General features: G+C 32.8%; 2 protein-coding genes across 17 annotated transcripts in view; both read left to right on the forward strand.

The window, feature by feature from the left end:
- The window catches only part of LOC125054119 (UDP-glucosyltransferase 2-like), a 43,079-nt gene that overhangs the window by 18,181 nt on the left and 1,609 nt on the right, over nt 1–23,289 (forward strand). Inside the window, exons 1-7 of one of the 3 annotated variants that reach the window (XM_047655835.1) lie at nt 17,135–17,262; nt 18,510–18,653; nt 19,329–19,416; nt 20,402–20,594; nt 21,491–21,688; nt 22,054–22,273; nt 23,050–23,269. The exons of 1 other annotated variant lie outside the window; for it this stretch is intronic. In XM_047655835.1, the coding sequence (XP_047511791.1) occupies nt 18,510–18,653; nt 19,329–19,416; nt 20,402–20,594; nt 21,491–21,688; nt 22,054–22,273; nt 23,050–23,269 (1,063 nt within the window). In that variant the 5' untranslated portion in view covers nt 17,135–17,262. Of the gene's footprint in view, nt 1–17,134; nt 17,263–18,509; nt 18,654–19,328; nt 19,417–20,401; nt 20,595–21,490; nt 21,689–22,053; nt 22,274–23,049; nt 23,270–23,289 lie in introns of those variants that run through there. One more of the 3 variants, XM_047655837.1, reaches the window with a different exon arrangement.
- Nucleotides 1–23,289, forward strand: part of LOC125054112 (UDP-glucosyltransferase 2-like) — a 38,522-nt gene that overhangs the window by 5,534 nt on the left and 9,699 nt on the right. The window contains exons 1-10 of one of the 14 annotated variants that reach the window (XM_047655817.1): nt 1,315–1,533; nt 3,542–3,691; nt 3,925–4,012; nt 4,735–4,742; nt 5,749–5,933; nt 13,272–13,469; nt 13,850–14,069; nt 14,378–14,597; nt 14,794–15,013; nt 15,519–16,128. The exons of 1 other annotated variant lie outside the window; for it this stretch is intronic. In XM_047655817.1, coding sequence (XP_047511773.1) covers nt 3,545–3,691; nt 3,925–4,012; nt 4,735–4,742; nt 5,749–5,933; nt 13,272–13,469; nt 13,850–14,069; nt 14,378–14,597; nt 14,794–15,013; nt 15,519–15,789 — 1,557 coding nt within the window. In that variant the 5' untranslated portion in view covers nt 1,315–1,533; nt 3,542–3,544 and the 3' untranslated portion in view covers nt 15,790–16,128. Of the gene's footprint in view, nt 1–1,308; nt 1,560–3,541; nt 3,692–3,924; nt 4,013–4,734; nt 4,743–5,748; nt 5,934–6,400; nt 6,599–6,963; nt 7,184–7,370; nt 7,591–7,775; nt 7,996–8,632; nt 9,183–11,113; nt 11,264–11,719; nt 11,808–12,508; nt 12,702–13,271; nt 13,470–13,849; nt 14,070–14,377; nt 14,598–14,793; nt 15,014–15,518; nt 16,129–23,289 lie in introns of those variants that run through there. 12 more of the 14 variants (XM_047655816.1, XM_047655814.1, XM_047655810.1 and 9 more) reach the window with 12 other exon arrangements.

The following is a 23,289-nucleotide window of genomic DNA, read 5'->3' on the forward strand; positions in this document are numbered from 1 at the left end:
TTTTGAGTTAGCAATATGTTGTCATTGATTGATTGATTCTAGCATGCACACGTACGTTTCCAAGGGAAATTTCGCCACTGCTTGCTTCAAAGATTTTTTAAGAGACTCAATGTCACCGTGTCATTTAGAGCTGCGATTCTGTAACTCACTTTTCGAACTCTCACGGCGGTTTTCGCAGCGGCGGTCGCGCTCAAATCCGTCGTGAAGCAGTCATTTTACGATTTGGCATTCTGTTAAGGTGGGAGCTTGTAGTTTATTGCTTATCAGAATGCTGGCTTTAACAGCCTTTGTAGTACAAAAAGCACGAGGCCGCTCCGATCTTTTCTGGTCTTCGACAGAAGAAGTGTTGTTGTATCGGATGATATACGAACATACGGCTGCAATCAAGCTTTTACAAAGAAACTATAGAAACTATGAAAAATGCAAAACGCAAAGCAAAAAGCACAAGTAGGAACGTAAACACAAGCATAAGCAGTATTATATATTTATTATATCTGCTTATTTATATTCAACTATACTAGTAGATAAACGGAGTCCTCAAGAGACCTAAAGGTCTGCAATTTACCGTACTGACCGCTAGATCAATAATAGGTAGGGGTTTAAAAACTGGTTTTTGAACGCAAAACCTCAAGGTCGTGTGTGCATTGTACAATGTACAAGTGATAAGTTATTTTATCAAAACACGGTTACTAACTTAGGATAATGGTAAATGATTTTTTTAGTTTTTTATATTCATTAAGCTCACGAGCTTGCTCATGACAGAAAATAAACAACACAAAACACAAATATTTTCTTAATATACCGTAAATACCATCAGTTATTTATTACTACTTATTTGTCTAAGGATAATGCTATCAATTTTAAGATAACGACTTTTATATAGTATACTGACATACTTACTAATTTATAAGTGATGTTACATATATTTATGGATATTTAGTGTAAACCATTAAATATCCATATATATTAAATAGATTATAATAGTTCTTTAGAATAAATCTACGGTAGAATTAGTATCTATTAAATACGTATTAAAATATTAAAGTCTACGGATAAAACCGAAACAACATTACGAGTTTTAATCACGCAAATCCTCAAGAGTGAGAAAACTACTGTTTTTGCTGTCTCAAGCTGGAGGCAAGTCTAAATGATTTATGAATCATTGATACGTCGAAAAAGATTAAAAAAATTAGTTTATCTTCATTAAGTGCGAAGCTCGGCCATATGCCATGCAGACAAAGATTTGATATCGAACAAGACAGTCGCCATTTGGTGGTGATGTGTTGTGTTGATTCAAATAATAATCAGTGTGACAAGTGTCCTTGATTTAAATTCACTGAGTTAAAATTGAAATTAAATTTTCCATAATTTAAAGTTTTAAAAAGTTCGGTGATATTAGTTGCTAGACCTATTGAATTAACGACCTTGGATTGGACTAAGTTTGGATTGGACCTTGTCTTACCAAAGGACATCACCGACGACATTCAATACACACGTGATAAAGAAGAGGCCCATTGGTGGCTTTATTATTAGGTGAGCCAATAAGTTTATTTATATAGGTAGGTACCTACTTAGATACTTTAAATAACACATGAATCATTTCGCTTGTCACGCGTCTATATTTAAAACAAATTATATGAACCATTTATCATTTAAATTTAAAACAGTGACAGATTAGCATTGTAGTTTAACTAATAACCAGCACGAAGGGATTGATGAAGCCATTGATAACTACTACTACATACTAGAATGAATGGCAAAAAAATATCTGTAACACGTGCTACACAACGTTGTGTATGAGATATGCTAATATAGATTTTCGGGTACGTTAATTTCTTCGCGGGTCGAAGCGAGCATGTTCTAAACGTTTAGAAGTTTGCATTATATGTATTGTTAATGGTATAAGTAATCTACTATATAAAAATAAGTCGGGTTTTCCTTCCTGACGCTATAACTCCAGAACGCACGAACCGATTTCCACGGTTTTGCATTCGTTGGAAAGGTCTCAGGCTCCGTGAGGTTTATAGCAAAGAAAATTCATGAAAAATTTCAACAGAAAAGCGGGATCACCAAACGAAATGTTATATAAAACGAAACGGAGGCGAAACGGAGTTCGCCGAGTTTGCTAGTCCTTTATATGTCTTTTTCACGTATTTCTTCTAGTAATTCAGTGTATATTTACTGTAACATGATGGATCATAAACATCAAGTCAATATTACAATAAGCGAAAACTCAATTGTTTGGAGATCACAGAATAGAATTAGGTAATTCCTTAAAAATAATTAATGGCTTGTGGGATACTTGAAAATAATGGGTATTGATTCTTAATAAGGGGAAAAACTGGCCGCCCTAACACGAGAGAGCACGTAGGTTAGGTATTTCTCGCCGTATTACTAGAGTGCTCTATGTCTTGTATTCATGAATAAACAAAAGTAATAAGGTATTAGACATTAACAGCAGTAATTGGTGTATATTGTTATTGGTATAAAGAAATATTTAAAATTCAGCTTTATCCGTAATTTATATAGATTTCATTAAGGATTATTTATCTCTTTTGTCCCTGACAATCCTTTTTTGGATGGATTTGCCGCCTTACATTGATACGCCGTGCAAGTTATTATTGAACACATCGACGTAGGAAAGCATATTTGCTGTAAGTAGACAAAATACCTAAAGTGACTTTTTACTGCCATTAGAATCAGAAAAAAAACCGCATCGAATGTCACGGGTTCTGTGCCTCTACGATGAAAAAAAAATTACATACGCCGTTGAAAACGCCCGTACTTATATTTATTTAGCAAGATTAAATGCTGTATGTAGACCAAAATCCAGTCATTTTAGACAATTTGTACTTACAGCAAAAGAAAAACTGAATTTTTTTCTTTACAAATACTTACTTTTTCCCATTTAAAAACTTAACGCTACTTACAGCATTTCTGCGGCGTGTGATTTTTACATTCGTTTACTTACAGCAGTTTTTTTTTACCATTTACGACATTTTATTTCAACCAAACATTACATTACCAAATGACCCACTGCATTTCTAGATCTAATCATAATTATAAAACTAATCTTACATCTTGAATTGCAATTGAAAGTACCCAAATACATAAATGTATTGCATACAGCATATTTACCGCCTGTAAATTGATAATATTTCCGCGCGTACATTTTTCTTCCTTAGTTACAGCGTTTTAAAGGTTTGTGATTTAAAAAACTGTTTGCTGTAACTAGCCAAACACGTACTTATAGTAACTTTTGATAAAAAGTTTACATTGCAAATGGCGACTGGCAGTTAAATAAATATATGTTTCAAAAATGGTAGCAATATCATGGATAGGTTCGACACTATTAATTTTTTTCCAAAATTAATTAAGTTTTTTGGCTCTGGTGAACAATTGCAATATGTCTACTTACAGCAAATATGCTTTCCTACGTCGACATAGAGATAAACTTTTGGTGCACAGCCTTAGTTCGAGGAGCCAATTTAAGCGTTGATTACCAAATGCTTAGTGGCGATAATTCTTTTATTCTTTACAGAAAATGGCTCTAACACTTCTTGGTTTAACATTACTAGTGATTGGTTTCTGCGAACCTTACAAAATACTGGTTATTAGTCCCATAGTCAGCAAGAGCCATGCTATATTGGGAGATGGTGTCATCAAGCACCTTCTGAAGGCCGGACACCAGGTAGTAATACTCAACTAGGAGTCCTTTAAATAGTAACATTTAAGGATATTCAATCACTTTAAAAACCAATGTGCGTCGAAAAAATCCCAGTTCTGTACAAGGTCAACACTTCTATTTCAGAATTCGAGTTTCGAAATGTTTACAAAAATAATAATTTTCTATTAAACAATACAAAGTGGAAAATTTCTTAGTAAATCTTTCATATTGGGCTTAGTTTTTAACAATTTTTACAGGTCTCTTACGTAACAGCGTTTCCTGAAAGCAATTCCCACCCAAACCTTACAATCGTAGATGTCAAGGCTAATAGAGATATTATAAAAGGTATTTTAAAATAATCATTTTATAAATTGTTATGCTTTGATGAAATTAAAATCTTACAACGCTTCCTTCTTCTTTTTCTGTTGTCGCGTTTTTCTTTACTGAAGATTGTGCTGTTGTTGCTTATCTTCCTCTATTCCCCTTGTCTTCGGCTAAGCGTCTGTTAGCTAAGGTATGTATCCTTTACTTAGTCGGTCCATCGAGAACAATTTGGAACCCCTGCTTGTTAAAGAAGTTCAGAATCTTTTGCTAACTAACTCTGAAAAAGGGCGGGTCATGACTTTTAGTTGTCTGAGAATGGACAAAGTCGTCCTTTTCGAAGTCCAGGGAATCTTAAGCATCCGCCTCCAACACCACATTTCAATCTTCCTACTTTCGGATGCTTGCACAATCCAAGTTTCAGCCGAGAAATGGGGAACATTAGTGATTCGACCGGTATTTTTAGTTTTTACTACGCTTTAAATAAAGGAAAGGTTTTTAATTAATGCTCGTGTTCTTAAAGCAAGTTAAGCTTCCACCAAAATCGATAAATAAAAACATGTGCACTATTTTACTTAAAATATTATGATTATTAGAATTTTGTTTTGTCTTCATAAAAATGAAAGAGTAAAATGGTACAAATTAACAAACTTATCTACATTTATCGATTAAATTTGACGATTGGTAAATCAAATACAAAGGTATAGGTACGATCATTCGATTTAAAAGTATTTGTATTGCTGCAGATGACATATTAACACGTTCACTGCGTAACAGGCCGATATCAGCCTGCCGCGGTATTTCCGCTGGTGCGGACGAAGAAATCTATGTCCCTCTCGCTGGTGCGTAACGATTATCTCAGGTGTTTGTAAAAATTCGACAGGGACAAATATATATTTCATCTTGCGGTCAAAATTGTAGGTTTTCCCCATCAAAACATAACGGCAGGCTTTTATCGACCTACCACGCACTGACGCTGCTTTGCATCCGCTGAGTGCGGCAGTGGGTCTATTTCAGCCCGCCCACCCAACAGGCAGCTGGCGACCCGATACCGCACAGAGCGCGCGCCCGACCAGTTAGTGTTGTGCTATCTAACTGATCTAACATAGCGTTCGGTATTATCAACGATGGCAAGCAGTACAAGAAAAATACAAATTTTGGAAAATAGAGTAATTCGCCTTGAGGTTATTGACAGTGATAGTGACAGCAGTGAAGAAATATTTTCCACTAAGAAAAATAAAAGTATTTCTGTTTCCAAGACAGGCATACATAAGTAAATAAATAAATTTTTCAGTTCCTTTAGTAGTAAATGTAAATTTACGATTAATTTAACTTGACGATTCAAAAGTGTACTTGGTTACCCACTTGAATAAAGATATTTTGAGTTTGAGTTTGAGTTGAGTTTACGATAATTCTGTTTTATTTTCGATATTTCTCTGTCCCATCACTACTAAAAATATATTCTAGTGCGGTTCAGGTCGATATCGGCCTGCCGCTTTTCCTGCTTTATTTCTCATTTCCTGTTTGCCAGATCCCGGGGCGAATCAAACCTAAGGAAGTTGGGTTCAAGGTCATTCTAACAATATAAAAAAAAAATGTATACATTATGTTTCCACAAAGTTATAGCAATTTAATCTATCCTAGTGCTGTTGGGTCTAGAAAGACCTGCCACGCACCGGCGGAAATATCATTGGGGGCGCATTTTGGCCCGCCGCCGCACCTGATGAAATATTATTATTTTACTTGCCGCAGTGAACGTGTTAAGTTTGGACATGATAATGAATAAAAAAGTCGATCTACAAAATATACAATTTATTGTAAATCTGTATGTTGAACTTGGAAAGCAGACAATAGCAAATAAAAATTTTCAAAATGTTCTGAAAGATAAAAATCAAGAGTTTGATGTAATTATAGCAGAATGGATGTTCACAGAAATATATTCTGGGTAAGCAATTTACTTTAAGCAGTGAGGTCAGGCTAGTTCATCATTCATATCTTGATTTAATCGTGGATAATGAACTCTACAATGCAATATTTTTGAAAGTGTTCAAGAGTAGATAGCGCGTTTTTAACTCGGCAACGTTAAAACATAAATGACTTAAATATGCACTAAAAACAAAAACAGCAGACATTCCAGGTTATATTTTGAAAACTGTTAAAATATAATAATTAATAATAATACTCGTAGATCGTATTCTCAAGTGAATTTTATATCTCCCTAATTGTCGAAATAATTTTAAAACTAATTATAACGGGGTTAGGGGGAATAAATTTGGATCAATTATCGGAGACATGTAAATTCCCTAACCATGTTAATCATCAGCAACTATGTATGGTTATGACACAGATGACACAGACATCCAGCTTGTGGTAATCAAATACCTTTTTTGATATATTTTATCCTCTTTCTAGATTAATGCCGGTTTTTGACTGTCCTTTGATATGGCTATCCACTATTGAACCTCATTGGATGGTATTACAACTTATCGACGAAATTCCAAACCCTGCGTACACCCCCGACAGCCATACAGTTTATGCACCACCTTTCACATTTTGGCAGCGAGTTCAAGAATTATTACACTCAATTTTAGGACGGTATATACAGTATAGGTAATGTTAAGATTTTTATATTTATTGTCATATCACAATATTTAAATCCTTATGATAACATATATAATTATATATGTTATGAAACAAAAGAAGCTTCAGTTACATTAGAAGCTTAAATTGATAGTGATGTGAATTTGATGTACAACTTATAGACCAAAACTTAACTCACATTCTGTAAATTCAGTTCGCCGATTTCAAGTACCGAATTCCGCTCTTCCTTACTCCTCCAACTTAATTTAAACGGTATATACAGTTCTATATCAACTTGCGTAAAACAAGAATCTCATTAATTATCTTTAAAATCTATCACGCAATCAGATTGTGGTTGTTTTTAAAATTAGGATGATAAGCTTTTTTATTTTCAGATATGTATATGGACAAGAACAAAAGATTTATGAACAATTTATAGTACCTCATATAAGAAATAAGACCAGACCGGTACCATCATTAGATGTTCTAAGGTATAATGCGTCCCTTATGTTTGGAAACTCGCATTATTCACTAGGACGAGCCACAAGATTACCTCAAAACTATATTCCTATTGGTGGTTATCACATTGATACTGATACGAAACCTTTACCAAAAGTAAATATGCTTGTAACTTTTCTTTTCAAATTAAGGCCATCAAGGTCAAAAAATTTACTCACTTATGAAGTGGCATTTATTACAATTCTGTTAAGTTTTTATAGGTATTTTTATGCATCTATGTTTATGGTGTCGAAAACGTATTCTATACGTATTTGATTAAATGTTAATATTTTCATTATTTAAGGATCTTCAAATAATTATGGATAACGCTAAAAACGGGGTTATTTACTTCAGTATGGGATCGATGCTAAAAAGCAAACATTTCCCCCAAGAATTAAAAGAAGGACTACTTAAGGTTTTTGGAGAATTAAAACAGACTGTTATTTGGAAATTTGAAGAACAATTAGAGACTAGTCCAAAGAACGTACATATAGTACAATGGGCTCCTCAGCAGAGTATCTTAGGCATGTTATATTTATTTATTTCATTTACTTATGCTGTTTCAAATAAAGTGCATCATGACTTCATTTGCGTCTTAATGAGACAATTCCATAATTACACAAATGATCATATTAATGTATCTCTCCACTTACTGCACGCGGCATTTCGTTAACGTATGCAAACAATATGTAATTTGTTTCATTTGCAGCGCATCCAAATTGCGTTCTTTTCATTACGCATGGAGGTCTTCTCTCAACAACAGAAGCTATTCACTTTGGGGTTCCTATAATTGGGATCCCAGTATTTGCTGATCAGTTCACGAATATTGAGGTAGCTGTTAACAAGGGCTATGCGAGAAAGACCCCTCTATCTTATTCTATGGTAGATGACTTAAGAGAGAGCATACGTGATTTATTAAACAATCCCAAGTAAGTTTTTACTCATTAAAAATAAAATTGTTACACTATTGATATTCACATAAAATCAGATGTAGTGTCCCAAATTTACTTTTGTGTGTAATATTTTTTCTGAAAAAAAAAATTAGAATACAATATTTTTGACTCTTGCACACCTCTTATGTTTCACGATTCATTGTTTTCATCGTTTGTAATCTACACGGAACTTTTAGACTAACTGTGTAATTTAAACTATATGACACAGTAGAAAATTTAAATATTTAATAATGTAAAAATTATAATGTATCAGTTTAATATTTATATACTTTAGGTATTAGTAATATTAAAGTATGTTTACAATTATTCGTGGACCTACTTGATTTTATAACTTACCTGCACATATTTATGCTTAGGCTTTGATTTATTATGAAGTAGGTACGTAGCAGATCTTAGGTTTGATGACCAAAGTCTCAAACATTTGCTTTCTATCTCACAATCGACCTTTTGAATTCTAAAAACCTTACTTAAAAGTAAATGTCTATAAAGAAACGGATTTTTGTAACATACTTACCTATACATATTATTCCACTCCAACGGCTTCTAACATTGCACTATTAGTAAACAAATTTAAAACGCTTAATCATTATTGATTCTCCAAACTCCTTTTCAGATACTCAGCTAAGGCAAAAGAGCTATCTCGTATCTACCACTCCCGTTTGTCGCACCCTAGCGTGGATCTGGTACACTGGACAGAGGAAGTAGTGGTGTCGCAGGGTGCGCTGTATCTTCGCTCTGCTGCGTTGCAAACACCTCTTTACCAGAAATTATACCTGGACTTGGCTTCTTTAGCAATTATAATAATTCTTGTTGTTTTTTATATTACTCGAAAAGTTTTACGGATATTTACTAAAAAGGCACATAATGCCAAGAAAAAAAATTAAGATTTTAGCATTTAGCACTAACTCATTTATAATAATTACAAATAACAGAGATATTAAAAGCGTAGATTTCTATGAAAATTTCATACTTTAGACAATTGTTGTTTCATCTCAGAAAACCCAAAAAAATCATGTTATGTCAACAAAGCAACGGTTGTGAGAATCACATAGCGTGTTTGTTGTCTTACAAACCATTTATGTACTTAAATAATACCGGATGGTGTGTTTCATTGGAAAGCCAGTGTGCTATCTTAAACAGTTAGAAAGAAAGATACTTTAATATAATTTGTTTTATTTATTATGTCCAAAAAGTATTAAACAAATGATGCAGCATTAATATTTTATTAATATTCGTATGACTGATTTTTCACCTTAAAACTGCGTAAAAGGTCAGTAAGTTTAACTTTACTTTGGCCGGGAGAGTCTTCCTCCTGGTGTGGATATCGTGAAAAGCAGTTCTCTTCCTACTTTGCCAAAGAGGACGAGTTGGTTTATTGTACCAACAAAGGTTTGATGGATAAATTTTAGATCTTATACGACCCAGCACAGTGGCGTATTTTCATCAATTCTTATAAAATAAACCTTAAAGCAGTTCTGCTTCACAATGGCGGTATCTATGCTTCCATTATTGACGGTCATTCCGTAAAACTCAAGGTTACCTACAAGAACTTGGAATCGGCTCTTTGCAAATTAAAATATAAAAACCACGGTTGGCAAGTGTGTGGTTATTTCAATATCTTGGGCATGTTGCTTCGACTAAAATGTGGGTTTACCACATTCCCTTGCTTTTTGTGTCTATGGGAGTAGAGACCGAGCAAATCATTGGACCAAATAGTGTTGGCCTCCGAGGGAGCTTTAAGTTGGCGACAAGTACGTCATGCAACTTTCGTGCCTCCTCATAAAGTTCTTCTACCACCGCCTCACATAAAGCTGGGATTAAAGTCACTTCCAAGGGATGGAAATTGCTTCAAATACTTATCATCAAAGTTTCCACGTCTCTCGGAGGAATAAAGTTGTTGAGTTGAAGTTGTTTTTTTTTTTGTTGGACTAGATATAAGACGACTTATGGCTGATCTACAATTCATTACAACCATGACGGACCCTCAAAGAGAACCCTTCTCTAGATTGAATTTAAAGAGGTCAAAAAGGCAATAACAAAGACTCTAACTACAAACAAATCAAGCAATCAGCAAGGTGAACATATTCATTAAGATATTAAGGATATGGAAAAAAGAATGGATAATGGCTACTATTGGACACTTCAGACAGACATTCCAGATGCGTCCCACAAGCGAAAATGTACTAAAAGCAGTCTCACTGGGAAAAAGATATGAGTTAGTGCTTACAAATGAATGTATTTTAGATGAAAAAAAAAGTTTGGATGCGCAGTTATAAATTTAAAAAAAATTTAGTCTTTTATCTTCAGCATACCCAAACCCTTAGGAATTACGCAAAAAAAAACAAAACAGCTCTCAATTTTTATTTTTTGCGGAATTGTGTTATTTATGAGTCATTGATACGTCAAAATGTCTTAAAAAAATATAGTTTATCTTTATGAAGTGTGAAACTAGGTCGAATAGCCTGCAGACAAAAATTTGATATCAAACAAGTCCGTTGCCAGATTAGATTATAGATTCAAATAATCAGCTCGACAACAGTACATGCATTATATGATTTCTCAGAATTAAACATTCCGAGAATTCATATCAATTCAATTGAAATTGATTTTTTTCTTAAATTAAAATTCTGAAAAAGTTGTACCTGTGGTGGCATCAGCTGTTAGTATTTCATAACGACCTTGGATAGGACTTGGATGGATTGCACCTTGTTTTCACCAAAGGACACACTACACACATGATATAGTAGACGTCCGTTGGTGGCATTGTTATTTGGTGAGCCAATAAGTTCTTTAAAAAAATTACTTTAGTTAATACATTTACATGCATATTATTTTAACTAAAACACATATGATTCAATTTGTTTGTTGCACGTCTACATTAAAAAAAAAATATATGGACAAGAACATAGGGTCTAGGGTGTGCCACCTTACATTGACACGTTGTTTTCCTTCAACGTGCAAGTTATTAATTAATTAGTACACATAGAGAGAAACTGATGGTGCATAGCCATAGTTCGAAGAGCCAATATCAGCGTTAAGGACCAAATGCTTAGTTACGATAATACAATATATAATATACTTTCGATCTTTACAGAAAATGGCTCTAAGAGTTCTTGGTTTGATATTACTGGTGAGTGGTTTCTGCGAATCTTACAAAATACTGGTGATAAGTCCCGTAGCTGCCAAGAGCCATGCTATCTTGGGAGATGGTGTCATCAAGCATCTTCTGAAGGCTGGACACCAGGTAATACTTAACGAGCAGTCCTTCAAATCTTAACTTTTGAGGATATTTAATACTTTTTATAGCATTTAAACCCAGTAGTGTACAACTTTTCTGTATATGTTTCGTGATCATTTTTCTTAATAAGCAAGTAGGTGATCAGCCTTTTGTGACTGGCACATGCCTATATTTAGGTCTAAGGTATGACTGTTTTCTGAAGATATTATATTTATCCGTACTTGCGGGTGTTAATTGCGGACATAAAAAGTGAGCTCCGTTATAATTGCACATCCGTGATTCGAACGTATGGCCTCTGGATTGAGAGCCGAACGCACAAGCCCCAAGGTCAACACTGCTGCTAAGGTATTCGAGTTTGGAAATGTTATCAAAAATAATAAATTTTCTATTGAGAGAGATAAACAATCGAGAGAGGAAAATTTCTTACAATGGTATTTGATAGTACTTTTTACAATTTTTCAGATCTCTTACGTAACAGCGTTTCCTGAAAGCATTTCCAACCCAAACCTTACAATCGTAGATGTCAAAGCTAATGCAGATCTTCTAAAAGGTATTTTAATATAATCATGTTGCTTCTATGTTCCTCCTTTCGGATGCCCTGCCCACACGAACCAAGTTTCAGCGCCGTTTAAGGAAATGGGGAACACTAGTGATTTGAACAATCTTTTTTTTAGTTTTTACTAAGCTTTAAATAAAGAAAATAGAGCACTAAAATAAAATTTTTTCGTTCTTAAAATTATATAATTTAATATAATTAGGTAGTAAGTGTTATAAATAAACACTTTCTTTAAAGTAAATATACTATTTGAATTTGTTCCCTTTGGAGTAGACTCTTGGGCCGTGGCGTTTAAGTGCACAGGCGCTAATTAAAGATTTAAGTTAGTGCCTGGTACCCCAGAGCTGTTGCTTTCCTCGCTCAATGAATAAGTACCGCAATACAGAGAGGAAATGCTGGCAGCGTTAAAGGTACACTGCCACAGGGACCAAATTTTTTAAATTTCTTCTAATTTTCTTTTATTAATTTTTAATTATTTTAATTATTACTCTATTCAACTTTAAATATTATAGTATTGCTAATGTCTGTGACTCGACGTAAGGAATATGATTTATACATTTTGTTTTGTCTTCATTTAAACAAAAAAGTGTAAAATGGTTAAAATTAACAAATGTATTAACGATTAGGATTGGCGATTGGTAAAGGCAATACAAAGGTATTTGATCATTGTATTTAAAAGTTTTATATTGTTGCAGATAACATGATAAGCTTAGACATGATAATGAATAAAAAAAACGATTTAGTAAATATGCAATTTATTGTAAGTCTGTTTGTCGAAGTCGGAAAGCAGACAATAGCACATCAAAATTTTCAAAATGTCCTGAAAGATAAAAATCAACAGTTTGATGTAATTATAGCAGAATGGATGTTCGCAGAAATATACGCTGGGTAAGCCATTTACGATTATTTTATTAAGAAGTGACATGTTCCGTGAGGTCACGCTCAGTTCACGAGTCACTCTTTTTCAGTTTCTATAAAAACTATAGTGATTTAATTGTTGATTCATTAGAGTATAATGTGCGTTTTTAACTCGGCAACCTTAAAGCATAAATGCCTTTAATGTGCACTAAAAACAAAAAGAACAGACATTAAAGGTAATATTTTGATAACTCTTAATTTTTTTAGACTTTTGAATCGCTTCGCCCAATACTCTAGCATGGTTTCTGTGCCAAAAGATCCTCTGATACTAATCTCGTATTTAAATTTTTTGGCTAATTAATTAAATGACAATTTGAGTACATGCGAGGCAGATCCAATTTATGACAGCCTCCATGTCTTCAGGCGTAAGATGCAACACAACAACAACAACGATGGGTGCACCATTGTTGTTCCGTCACCAATATTTTTATTGTATAATTTATTTTCTCGTTTATCATACTAATGTTTCCCTTTATGATATGACATCCAGCTTCTGGTAATCTTGAAATATCTTGTTGATAAATTTTATCCTCTTTCTAGATTAATGCCTGTTTTTGACTGTCCATTAATATGGTTATCCACTATTGAACCTCATTGGATGGTATTACAACTTATCGACGAAATTCCAAACCCTGCGTACACGCCCGACAGCCATACAGTTTATGCACCACCTTTTACATTTTGGCAGCGAGTTCAACTATTATTAAAGTCATTTGTTGGACAGTATGTACAATATAGGTAATGTTAAGATTTCTTATATTTATTGTCATATCCCAATTTTTTGGTCCTTATGACATCTATTACACATAAATGTTATGAAACAGAAGAAGCTTAAGAAAAAATTTCAGTGATGTCAATTTGATGTACAACTTTATAGACCAAAACTTAACTCACATTCTGTAAATTTAGTTCGCCGATTTCAAGTACCGGGTTCTGCTCTTCCTTAGAACTTTATTTAAATAATAATAAAGTTCTAATCGGTAGATACAACAGTTCTATATCAACTTGCATAAAACAAGAATCTAAAAGACCGTTCGCATTATTTATATTTAAAATCTATCATGCAATCAGATTTTGGTTGATTTTAGAATTAGGATGATAATCTTTTTTATTTTCAGATATTTATATGGACCAGAACAAAAGATTTATGAACAATTCATAGTACCTCATATAAGAGATAAGATCAGACCGGTACCATCATTAGATGTTCTAAGGTATAATGCGTCCCTTATGTTTGGAAACTCGCATTATTCATTGGGACGAGCCACAAGATTACCTCAAAACTACATTCCTATTGGTGGTTATCACATTGATACTGACACGAAACCTTTACCAAAAGTAAATATGCTTGAAACTTTTATTTTCAAATTAAGGCCATCAAGGTCAAAAAATTTGCTAACTTACGATGGCATTTAATATTAATGCATTAATGCAAATACTAGCTACACAATGACTAGACGGAATTTATAATAGAAATGACTGTGATGTGTCAATAATTTCAATTTTGATACCTTATACTTAAAATTTATTTCCTAAGGTTTCAACATTTTTTCTTTAAAACGCGTCTTTGCGTTTTTACATGTTTACGGTGCCGAAAACGTATTCTTTATGTATTTGATTAAATGTTAATATTTTGTTTATTTCAGGATCTTCAAACAATTATGGATAATGCTAAAAACGGGGTTATTTACTTCAGTATGGGATCGAACCTAAAAAGCAAACATTTCCCCCAAGAATTAAGAAAAGGACTACTTAAGCTTTTTCGAGAATTAAAACAGACTGTTATTTGGAAATTTGAAGAACAATTAGAGACTCATCCAAAGAACGTACATATAGTACAATGGGCTCCTCAGCAGAGTATCTTAGGTATGTTTATTTAATGTATTTCATTCGCGTCTACTGTTTCAAATAAAGGGAATCACGACTTCATTTGAGTCTTAATGAGACAATTTCATAATTCCACAACTAGTTTTTATCAATTTGTGTCAGATCTTCTCTCCACTTAATATACACGGCATTTTGTTAACGTATGCAAACAATATGTAATTTGTTTTATTTGCAGCGCATCCAAATTGCGTTCTTTTCATTACGCATGGAGGTCTTCTCTCTACAACAGAAGCTATTCATTTTGGGGTTCCTATAATTGGGATCCCAGTATTTGCTGATCAGTTCACGAATATTGAGGTAGCTGTTAACAAGGGCTATGCGAGAAAGACCCCTCTATCTTATTCGATGGTAGATGACTTAAGAGAGAGCATACGTGATTTATTAAACAATCCCAAGTAAGTTTTTACTCAATAAAAATAAAATTGTTACATTATTGATATTGACATAAAATCAGATGTACCTACTGTCCCAAATTGACTTTTGTGTATAATATTTTTCATGAAAAAATAATAAATTAAAACCTTAGACATTAGAATACAATATTATTGACATTACATGCCTCTAATGTTTAGCAATACATTATTTTAATCTTTTGTACCTATTCTAAACAGTAACGTTAAGACTAACTGCTTAGTTTAAAATATGACACAGTAGGAAACATAAATATTTAATTATGCAAAAATGCTAATGTATCAGTATAACATTTATTTACTTTAGATATTAGTATTAATAAAGTATGTTTATAATCTAATATTATAAACTCATATACTTGATTTTTGTAAATTACCTATAGGTACATCTTTTTCAACTCAACCTTTTTCAACCGATTCTAATATAGCTATTAGTAAAAAAATTGAAACTGTTTTCTAATAATGATTGATTCTTCTAACTCCTTTTCAGATACTCAGCTAAGGCAAAAGAGCTATCTCGTATCTACCACTCCCGTGTGGTGCACCCTAGCGTGGATCTCGTACACTGGACAGAGGAAGTAGTGGTGTCGCAGGGTGCGCTGTATCTTCGCTCTGCTGCATTGCAAACGCCTCTCTACCAGAAATTATACCTGGACTTGGCTGCTTTAGTAATCTTAATAATTTTAGTTTTTATATATCTTACTCGAAAAGTTTTACGGATATTTACTAAAAAGGCACATAATGACAAGAAAAAAAATTAAGATTTTAGCATAATAATAATATTTAATTATTATATGATAATAGCATAATGATAACAAATAACAGATATATTTATGGCGTAGATTTCTATGATATTTTAGACACTTATGTGATCTGTCCTTTGTGTCACAAGAAACAATTGTTGTTTCATCTCAGAAAACCCAAAAAATTGATGTTATGTCAACAACGCTTTGTTGTTGTCGCAACGGTTGTGAGAATCATATAGTGTGTTTGTTGTCTTACAAACCATTTTTGTACTTAAATAATACCTAATTGTGTGTTTCATTAGAAGGCCATTAATGTGCTATCTCAAACAGAAATAAAGATATACGTTTATATAATAAGTTTTATTCATTGTGTCCAAAAATTATTAAACAAAAGTTTATTACCGTAATCAATACATAAGGAATAAAAGCAAGTAGCATTACATTTTTTTTAATATTCGTATGGCTGTTTTTTCACCTTAAAACTGTGTAAATGGTCAGTGAAGTATAAATTACTTAGTTACGATTAAGCCGCAATGTATAGATCTATATGACGGCGTTATTTCATAATAGCTACTATAATATCATAACCATTTTGTCGTAATGGACTGTGCCCAAGCAATCATTGAAGCAATTGACAAAATTAAACTTTTTTTTTTCTACATGTGTCTTCACTAAGACATCATGGAACATTACGATCTAGCTAAACTTAAGACTAATAAGTAATTTAAGTCTAATCTAATTTATTAAAAAGCCGCCACTTGCCCATCTTTTTATTTAATTATGTTAAATTATTATATTGTAATGCAACGAAGTGTTAATAAATCTATATATATAAAAATGAAACCCGTTTTCCGTTGTCACGACATAACATGAAAATGGCTTGACCGATTTGTCTAATTTTTTTTTATATTATACCTTGAAGTACGAGGATGGTTCTTACGGAGAAAAATTTAAAAAAATTGAGTGAAAAAGTCTAAAAACAACACTTTTCTATATTCCGATACAAAATATTCGTAATAATACTTAAGTCAATTTGAACTTTAATACCATAGCATAAGTTCAAGTGTTAGTGGAGGGGTGTCCGGGAAGGTAAATTTTTATTTTTTGACATAATGTATTTGTTGTCTTATCAATTTTATTTTTTTTATCTTACTAGCTAGACCGGTGTCCCGAATAGCAGAATAAGTATTTTAAACAAATAAAGAATCGAATGTTAGGCGGTACGATGTTCGCCAGGCCAGCTAGTAATAAATAAAATAAATAAACACTAGCCGATAACAGCCGAACATACTAATAATAATTCTTATTATACGCCGTATTAATTGTATTAAATTGTATATCACAATGAGTTAGGCCTATAACATTGATAATCCTGTTACAACGAGACAGCAGTAAAATAAACTCAGAGCTCCTGTCGATAAGAAATAGACAAGTGAGTATCCGTCGATCGACAGTGATGCATATTGACCTCTCCGGTGCGGACGCAAAGTAAGTACAATTTAGGCATATAATTAACACATTGATAATATAATTAACATGATTCACATATATCATATGTAACTATATCATCCTTTTGAATAGTCTTTTATTGTAAAATTCCTATATATTTTCCGTACTAATTATTTTTAGTACATGATAAATAAAATCCGGTTTTAGATCTACAGCTACCAGTTGTTTGTGTTGATTCAATCTTATATTCTTACAAATCGTCAGCGAATCATTGGATTCAGTTTGTAAAGATTGAATTGTTTTGCGTACAAACATAATTATGCTTGAGCTGTTTACCGTGCCGTGTTATCACACTTCTTGAATGTATTATTTGAATTTGAATAATAAAATAACAAAACAATGCTTAATCTAGGTCGAATGTTAAAAATAAGGTATAGACAGCAGGCGTTATTTCTTATTCTGCGTGTTTAGTAATACTTTACACATAATTGCACCATAATTATCAGATTTTTATTAATTACTATTCTTAAGTATGTACAGGCTTCATTGTCTTAGCACATTAAAGAGCCTAATCCGGCGAGGGTTCTTGGACCTTTCTTTAAATATTGCAGGGTTGAGATGTGAGTTTTTATTATGTACGACATTGTTGATGAAAAGTTCAAAGATACATCTTCTTTATAGTCGATGGGATCGATCGATTTAGACTTCGTTGCATGGTTTTGTTAGTTTATAAATTAAGCGTTGAACATTTTTTAGATTATTATCGCAATGTTATACGGCTCTTAAATTGTATTATCATAACCATAAAAACGTTAGATAATAACAGTAAACAAACAAAAAATTTTATTTAACGAATATGCTTATAAATTTTATTGAATCAGTAATGTTAATAATTCATTAAACAATTATAATAGTTAAATATGCCCACTTAATTACCTTACCCGATTCATCTGTTTATATTCTTTATTCTCCGTTGTGAATTATCCCTGCATAAAAATGTAACTTTCTAGTGGAGTTTGTTTTGGTTAACCTTGTTGCAATGTCTTATGGTAATAACAAACAATCGTACGTACAAAGGGGCGGAAAGGTAAATCTTAGAACTTAAATATATATTTTTTACCGTTTATTTAAGTGTTCTTATTATAATTATATACACAAATATCATAACAGTAAACAAGCGATACGATAGCGTAGATGTTGATAAGTGATTATTATCTTATACATTAAGAAAAGGGAATTACAATGCACTCGCATATAATGCATATAATAAATAAAACAAATTTCAGATGTGGGTGCTAACATTTCTTCTCATTACACTAAGTGTAACTTGCAATGGCTATAGGATTCTTGTTGCGTTTCCCATGCCCTCAAGAAGTCATTCCATACTCGGTGATGGTATTGTAAATGTACTAGCAAAAGCAAATCATAAGGTAACTATAAAATATTGTAGCATAGCATGTTGAAGGATTAAACTCGACTATAATGCAGATCGTAACAATCTACGAGGTGTACAAGGCTAAATATAATGTGCAGTCACCGTGCCTTAATGCTCAAGGCTCTAGAGTCTAAGCCAGAATATCTTGATGAAAGACAAATGATATGAAAAGAAATAATAATAATAAAAACTTTATTCATGACAAATAGGTTGTGACAAAATTCATATATCGCTAAATGTTGTGGGTAACTAGATAACAATTAGTCAGTGGTATATGATTGAAACAGTTTTTTGAGAAAAAAAATGAATAATGGTTTTGAAATTCGCGTTGTGATTGGTGGTGTCTGTCACTGGACTAGAGATGCCGGTATCATGCAAAAAGAATTGTCCTGCATTGCATGGGACGGGACGTTATTATAATTATATAATATAAAATATAACTTTTAAAATGATAATATTGTTCCGATATTTTGTTTAGTAAACATAATCGAATTCATGCACTTATAATTTATTGACATGTGTCCTTCGTGAAACGTCAGTCTGTTATTTAATACTAGTTTGTTTATTGATAAAACATATTTACATAATATAATCGTTTTGACAATATAGGGACGTTTAAAAAATAGTTTTTTTTTCCACTGATATATTTTATTTATTGCTCTATTTTCAGGTTACTTATATAACACCATTCCCCAAAAATAAGCCTTTGGCGAATATCAGAGAGATCGATATCAGTGAGAATCTTAACTTATTTCCAGGTAAGCACGCTTCTAACTGGTATTAATATTAAGAACGATTTTTTAAATTGGCTAATAGACCAGTCAGTCAAGACAATTAATTCATAATAATTCCAAAAGTTTTCAAATTTTGATGTAAGGTCGGGAGTGGTATTAAAACAAACTATAAAATTTTGCAACCTGCTCTGCGGTCCGGAACATTGTTAAAAATAAGTTTTGGTCGTAAAAAAATTCCAAAAGTTCTGCAAACTTGGGGAAGTTTTCGATATAATATTTCATATCACGTATAAAATTTGCAACCAACCTAAGTGTACGGAACATTTTTTGTATTAAAAATTAATGTTTTTCTTTATTAAACTGAAGGAAAACGTTCCAAAAGTTCTGCAAATTTGACAGATATATCGAAAATAAAATAAATAACAAAAAATGTTCCGTACACTTAGGTTGGTTGCAAATTTTATACGTGATATGAAATATTATATCGAAAACTTCCCCAAGTTTGCAGAACTTTTGGAATTTTTTTCACGACCATACAGCAAAAATTAATTTAATTGCAATTTTAACAATGTTCCGGACTGCGGACAAGGTTGCAAAATGAGATTTATTGTCGTCCCAATGTACCATTCACTTGACCGAAGTTTGAAAACTTTTGGAATTATTATCAAATTTTCGATTTCGAATGTCTATAATGACTGGCCTATAACCCCTCTGCTGCGGAACAATTCTAATGAAGTGTCAAACCTCACTAACCAAATACTCCGATACCTGGATGTGAATTATTCTTCAAATACGTTTTTGACGTATAACATACTTAGTCCTAATTGTAAACTCTAAATCTTAGTTACTAGTCTATACTTTGCGCGAAGTGTAACAATGCAAAATTGATATCTAAATCTTACCCTAAATCTCGCCATAATTGTTGAGAGTAATTTTCGAACAATATTTAACGACGCACCACTAGTTATTTCTTTTGTTATGATTTTTTTAAATAAAAACATTATTACAGATGACGTTAGCAATATACAAGCAATAATGGATAAAAAAAAGGATGTCCATAATCTAACTGAGATCGTTACTATAATGGCGGAAGTGAATTCAAAGACTATTGAACATCCGACCGTACACAAACTCCTTCACGATCCAAAAGAGGAATTCGATGTTATTATTGTAGAATGGTTATTTTATGAGCTACTTGCTGGGTGAGCACTATTTTCCTTCAAGTTTTTTTTTCTTTCTAGTTTATATTTAATTATTACTTCTCGTGCAGTGTTGGCCTAGTGGTTTCAGTGACCACTGTCAACCTTGAGATTGTAGGTGCGATCCTCGGCTGTGCACCAATGGACTTTCAGTCTATGTGCGCATTTAACATTCACTAGAACGGTGAAGGAAAACATCGTGAGGAAACTTGCTTGCCTTAGAACAAAAAGCTCAACAGTGTGTGTCAAGCACAGCAGGCTGATCACCATCTTACCTATTAGATTGACAAACGATCATGAAACAGATATCTGAGGCCCTGACCTAAAAAGGTTGTAGAGCTACTAGTTTTATAAGTTCTAAAACAATAGGCATGCCTAAAAAATACAAGAAAACAAATCAATTATATTAGAAATAAGCAAGGAAAAATTTAAAAAATTATAAAATTTTACATAGCTATTTACAAATTATCTAACTTAAGTAGAAACTAACAATTTAAACCTCATGAAGTGAGAGCATATTAAAAAAATATCTTATTTTTTTTTTTTAAACTCAACTCAGGCTATCATTGTATATAATTGAATTGCAAATATTAGAACTATTTGATTATGACTTTCTCTCATTTTATTTTTTAAGTCTAATTATATTTTATCAGATAAGACAGAGATGCGATAATAAAACACTCGTTTGATGGTATTTTACATTGGTTTTTATGGATCAATTGCAAAAACTACTTATTGAAAATATTATGTGTACTGCATTTAAATTAATATATTCTATATAGTTATAGTTATATATAAGTAACAAATCCATAAATTGACTGTAAACAACTTTCTAATAAAAATATAATAATGTACTGCGAATGTGTAACATTAGTAAAATATTGCAATTTTGTTTCCAGACTCTCAGCAGTTTTTAATTGTCCATTCATCTGGTTATCACCAACCGATCCCCATTCAAAAATTTTGAAATTGGTTGATGACATCGCTAACCCGGCCTACAATCCCGACGTCATTTCTTCTAATTACCCACCATTTTCATTTATTCAGCGAGTAAAGGAATTAGCTTTCATGTTTGTCGGATTAGGGCTGGAACATTTGTAAGTACAATTTTGTTTTCGGTCGAAGTTAAAATGCATAAAATTGTATTTATGGTTAATCAACAGCTTTTTCGATGAGAGTCCGAGAAATTTACCATTTTTCACAAAATATTACAATTTTTTAATTTAAATTTTAAAAGTAAACGAATTCCATATTGAAATGATTTAGCGTTGTTATAAAAGTTAGACCAAATTTAATACGTTTGATGCGATATTTTTTCCATGTAAAAAATGGTATCCCTGATAACCAACTAACGTGGTACTTCGTTAGTCCATGTTTCAATGTCCGCAATCATGTTTTCAGCAAAATTTATCGTTTTCGTCACTCGTTTATTAATTTAATAATCATTAAATGTTTATTGCAGTACTTTAAATCCAATACAGTATAAAGCTTATGAAAATCTTTTAGTACCAATTATACAGAAACGCGGCAATAAAGTCCCACTATTTGAAGATGTGTTGTATAATGGATCACTGATTCTTAGTAACTCTCATTATTCAGTGGGGAGATCTCTTAGGTTGCCTCAAAATGTTATTCCAATTGGAGGATATCATATCAGTCGTGAAGTCAAACAGCTACCAGATGTAAGTATTTATAAACTACTAACTAACGTACTTTGATAGACATTAAACCTGGTTTACGCCGAGGCAACAACGTGCGACAGTGCCGCAAGCTTCACATTGCGGCATGCGGCACCATGCGGCATGCTACAAATAGAAAGTATTTGCGGCATATGTGGCATACGGCATCCTATTTTACGCCGAGGTTGCCTCGGCGTGCCTGGATAATTTCCAAAGCATTGTGCTGTTTATGGAGTGTTACTGGTCTGGTCTACTTGTTTCATGGAGGGGATACACCATTGAATATGGCTGATCAAGTAACTTGAGCAGCAGCTTATTTAGTTAGTACTTAGTCATGCAGCTAAACAACGGAAGATGGACTAGTTTACGAACAAAAATGAAGGCAGACGATGTTGCCTTATTTACAAACTTTACCAGAATGTCAACTGAGGACTTTCTTTTTAAATTTTTTTTTTTTAAGTCTCAATATTTTTCGTTACACCACTTCATGACCGATAATTCTCACTTTCCAAAACAAATACAAACAAAAACCACCTAGAAACTGTTTTGACGCACAAAAATGTCGCATGGAATCCATTGTGCTCGGATACAAGCTGCGGCAGTCTGCCAAATGACGCAAGGTGTTGCTATGCCGCACGGTTCTTGCCACAATGTGCGACATTTTTAACTTTGTAGCATTTTGTAGCACAGTGTTGCCCCTGTGTAATATAGCCTTAACAGTACATTAAGACATTTTTATTTCAATATAAGCATAAAAATCTATAATAATATCTTTACAGAATTTGAAAAAACTTTTGGACAATGCGAAAAATGGATTAATTTACTTCAGTATGGGAAGTAACTTGAAGAGTAGGCTAATGCCGGAGGAGCTGAAGAAAAGTCTACTTAAGATGTTTGGCACATTAAAGTATACAGTGTTATGGAAATTTGAGGAAAACCTTCCTGGAACTCCAAGTAATGTGCACATCGTACAATGGGCTCCACAACCGAGTATTTTAGGTGAGATAAATAAAATATTA

This window comes from Pieris napi, chromosome 11 (assembly GCF_905475465.1).
Source record: "Pieris napi chromosome 11, ilPieNapi1.2, whole genome shotgun sequence".
Classification (NCBI taxonomy): Eukaryota; Metazoa; Arthropoda; class Insecta; order Lepidoptera; family Pieridae; genus Pieris; species Pieris napi.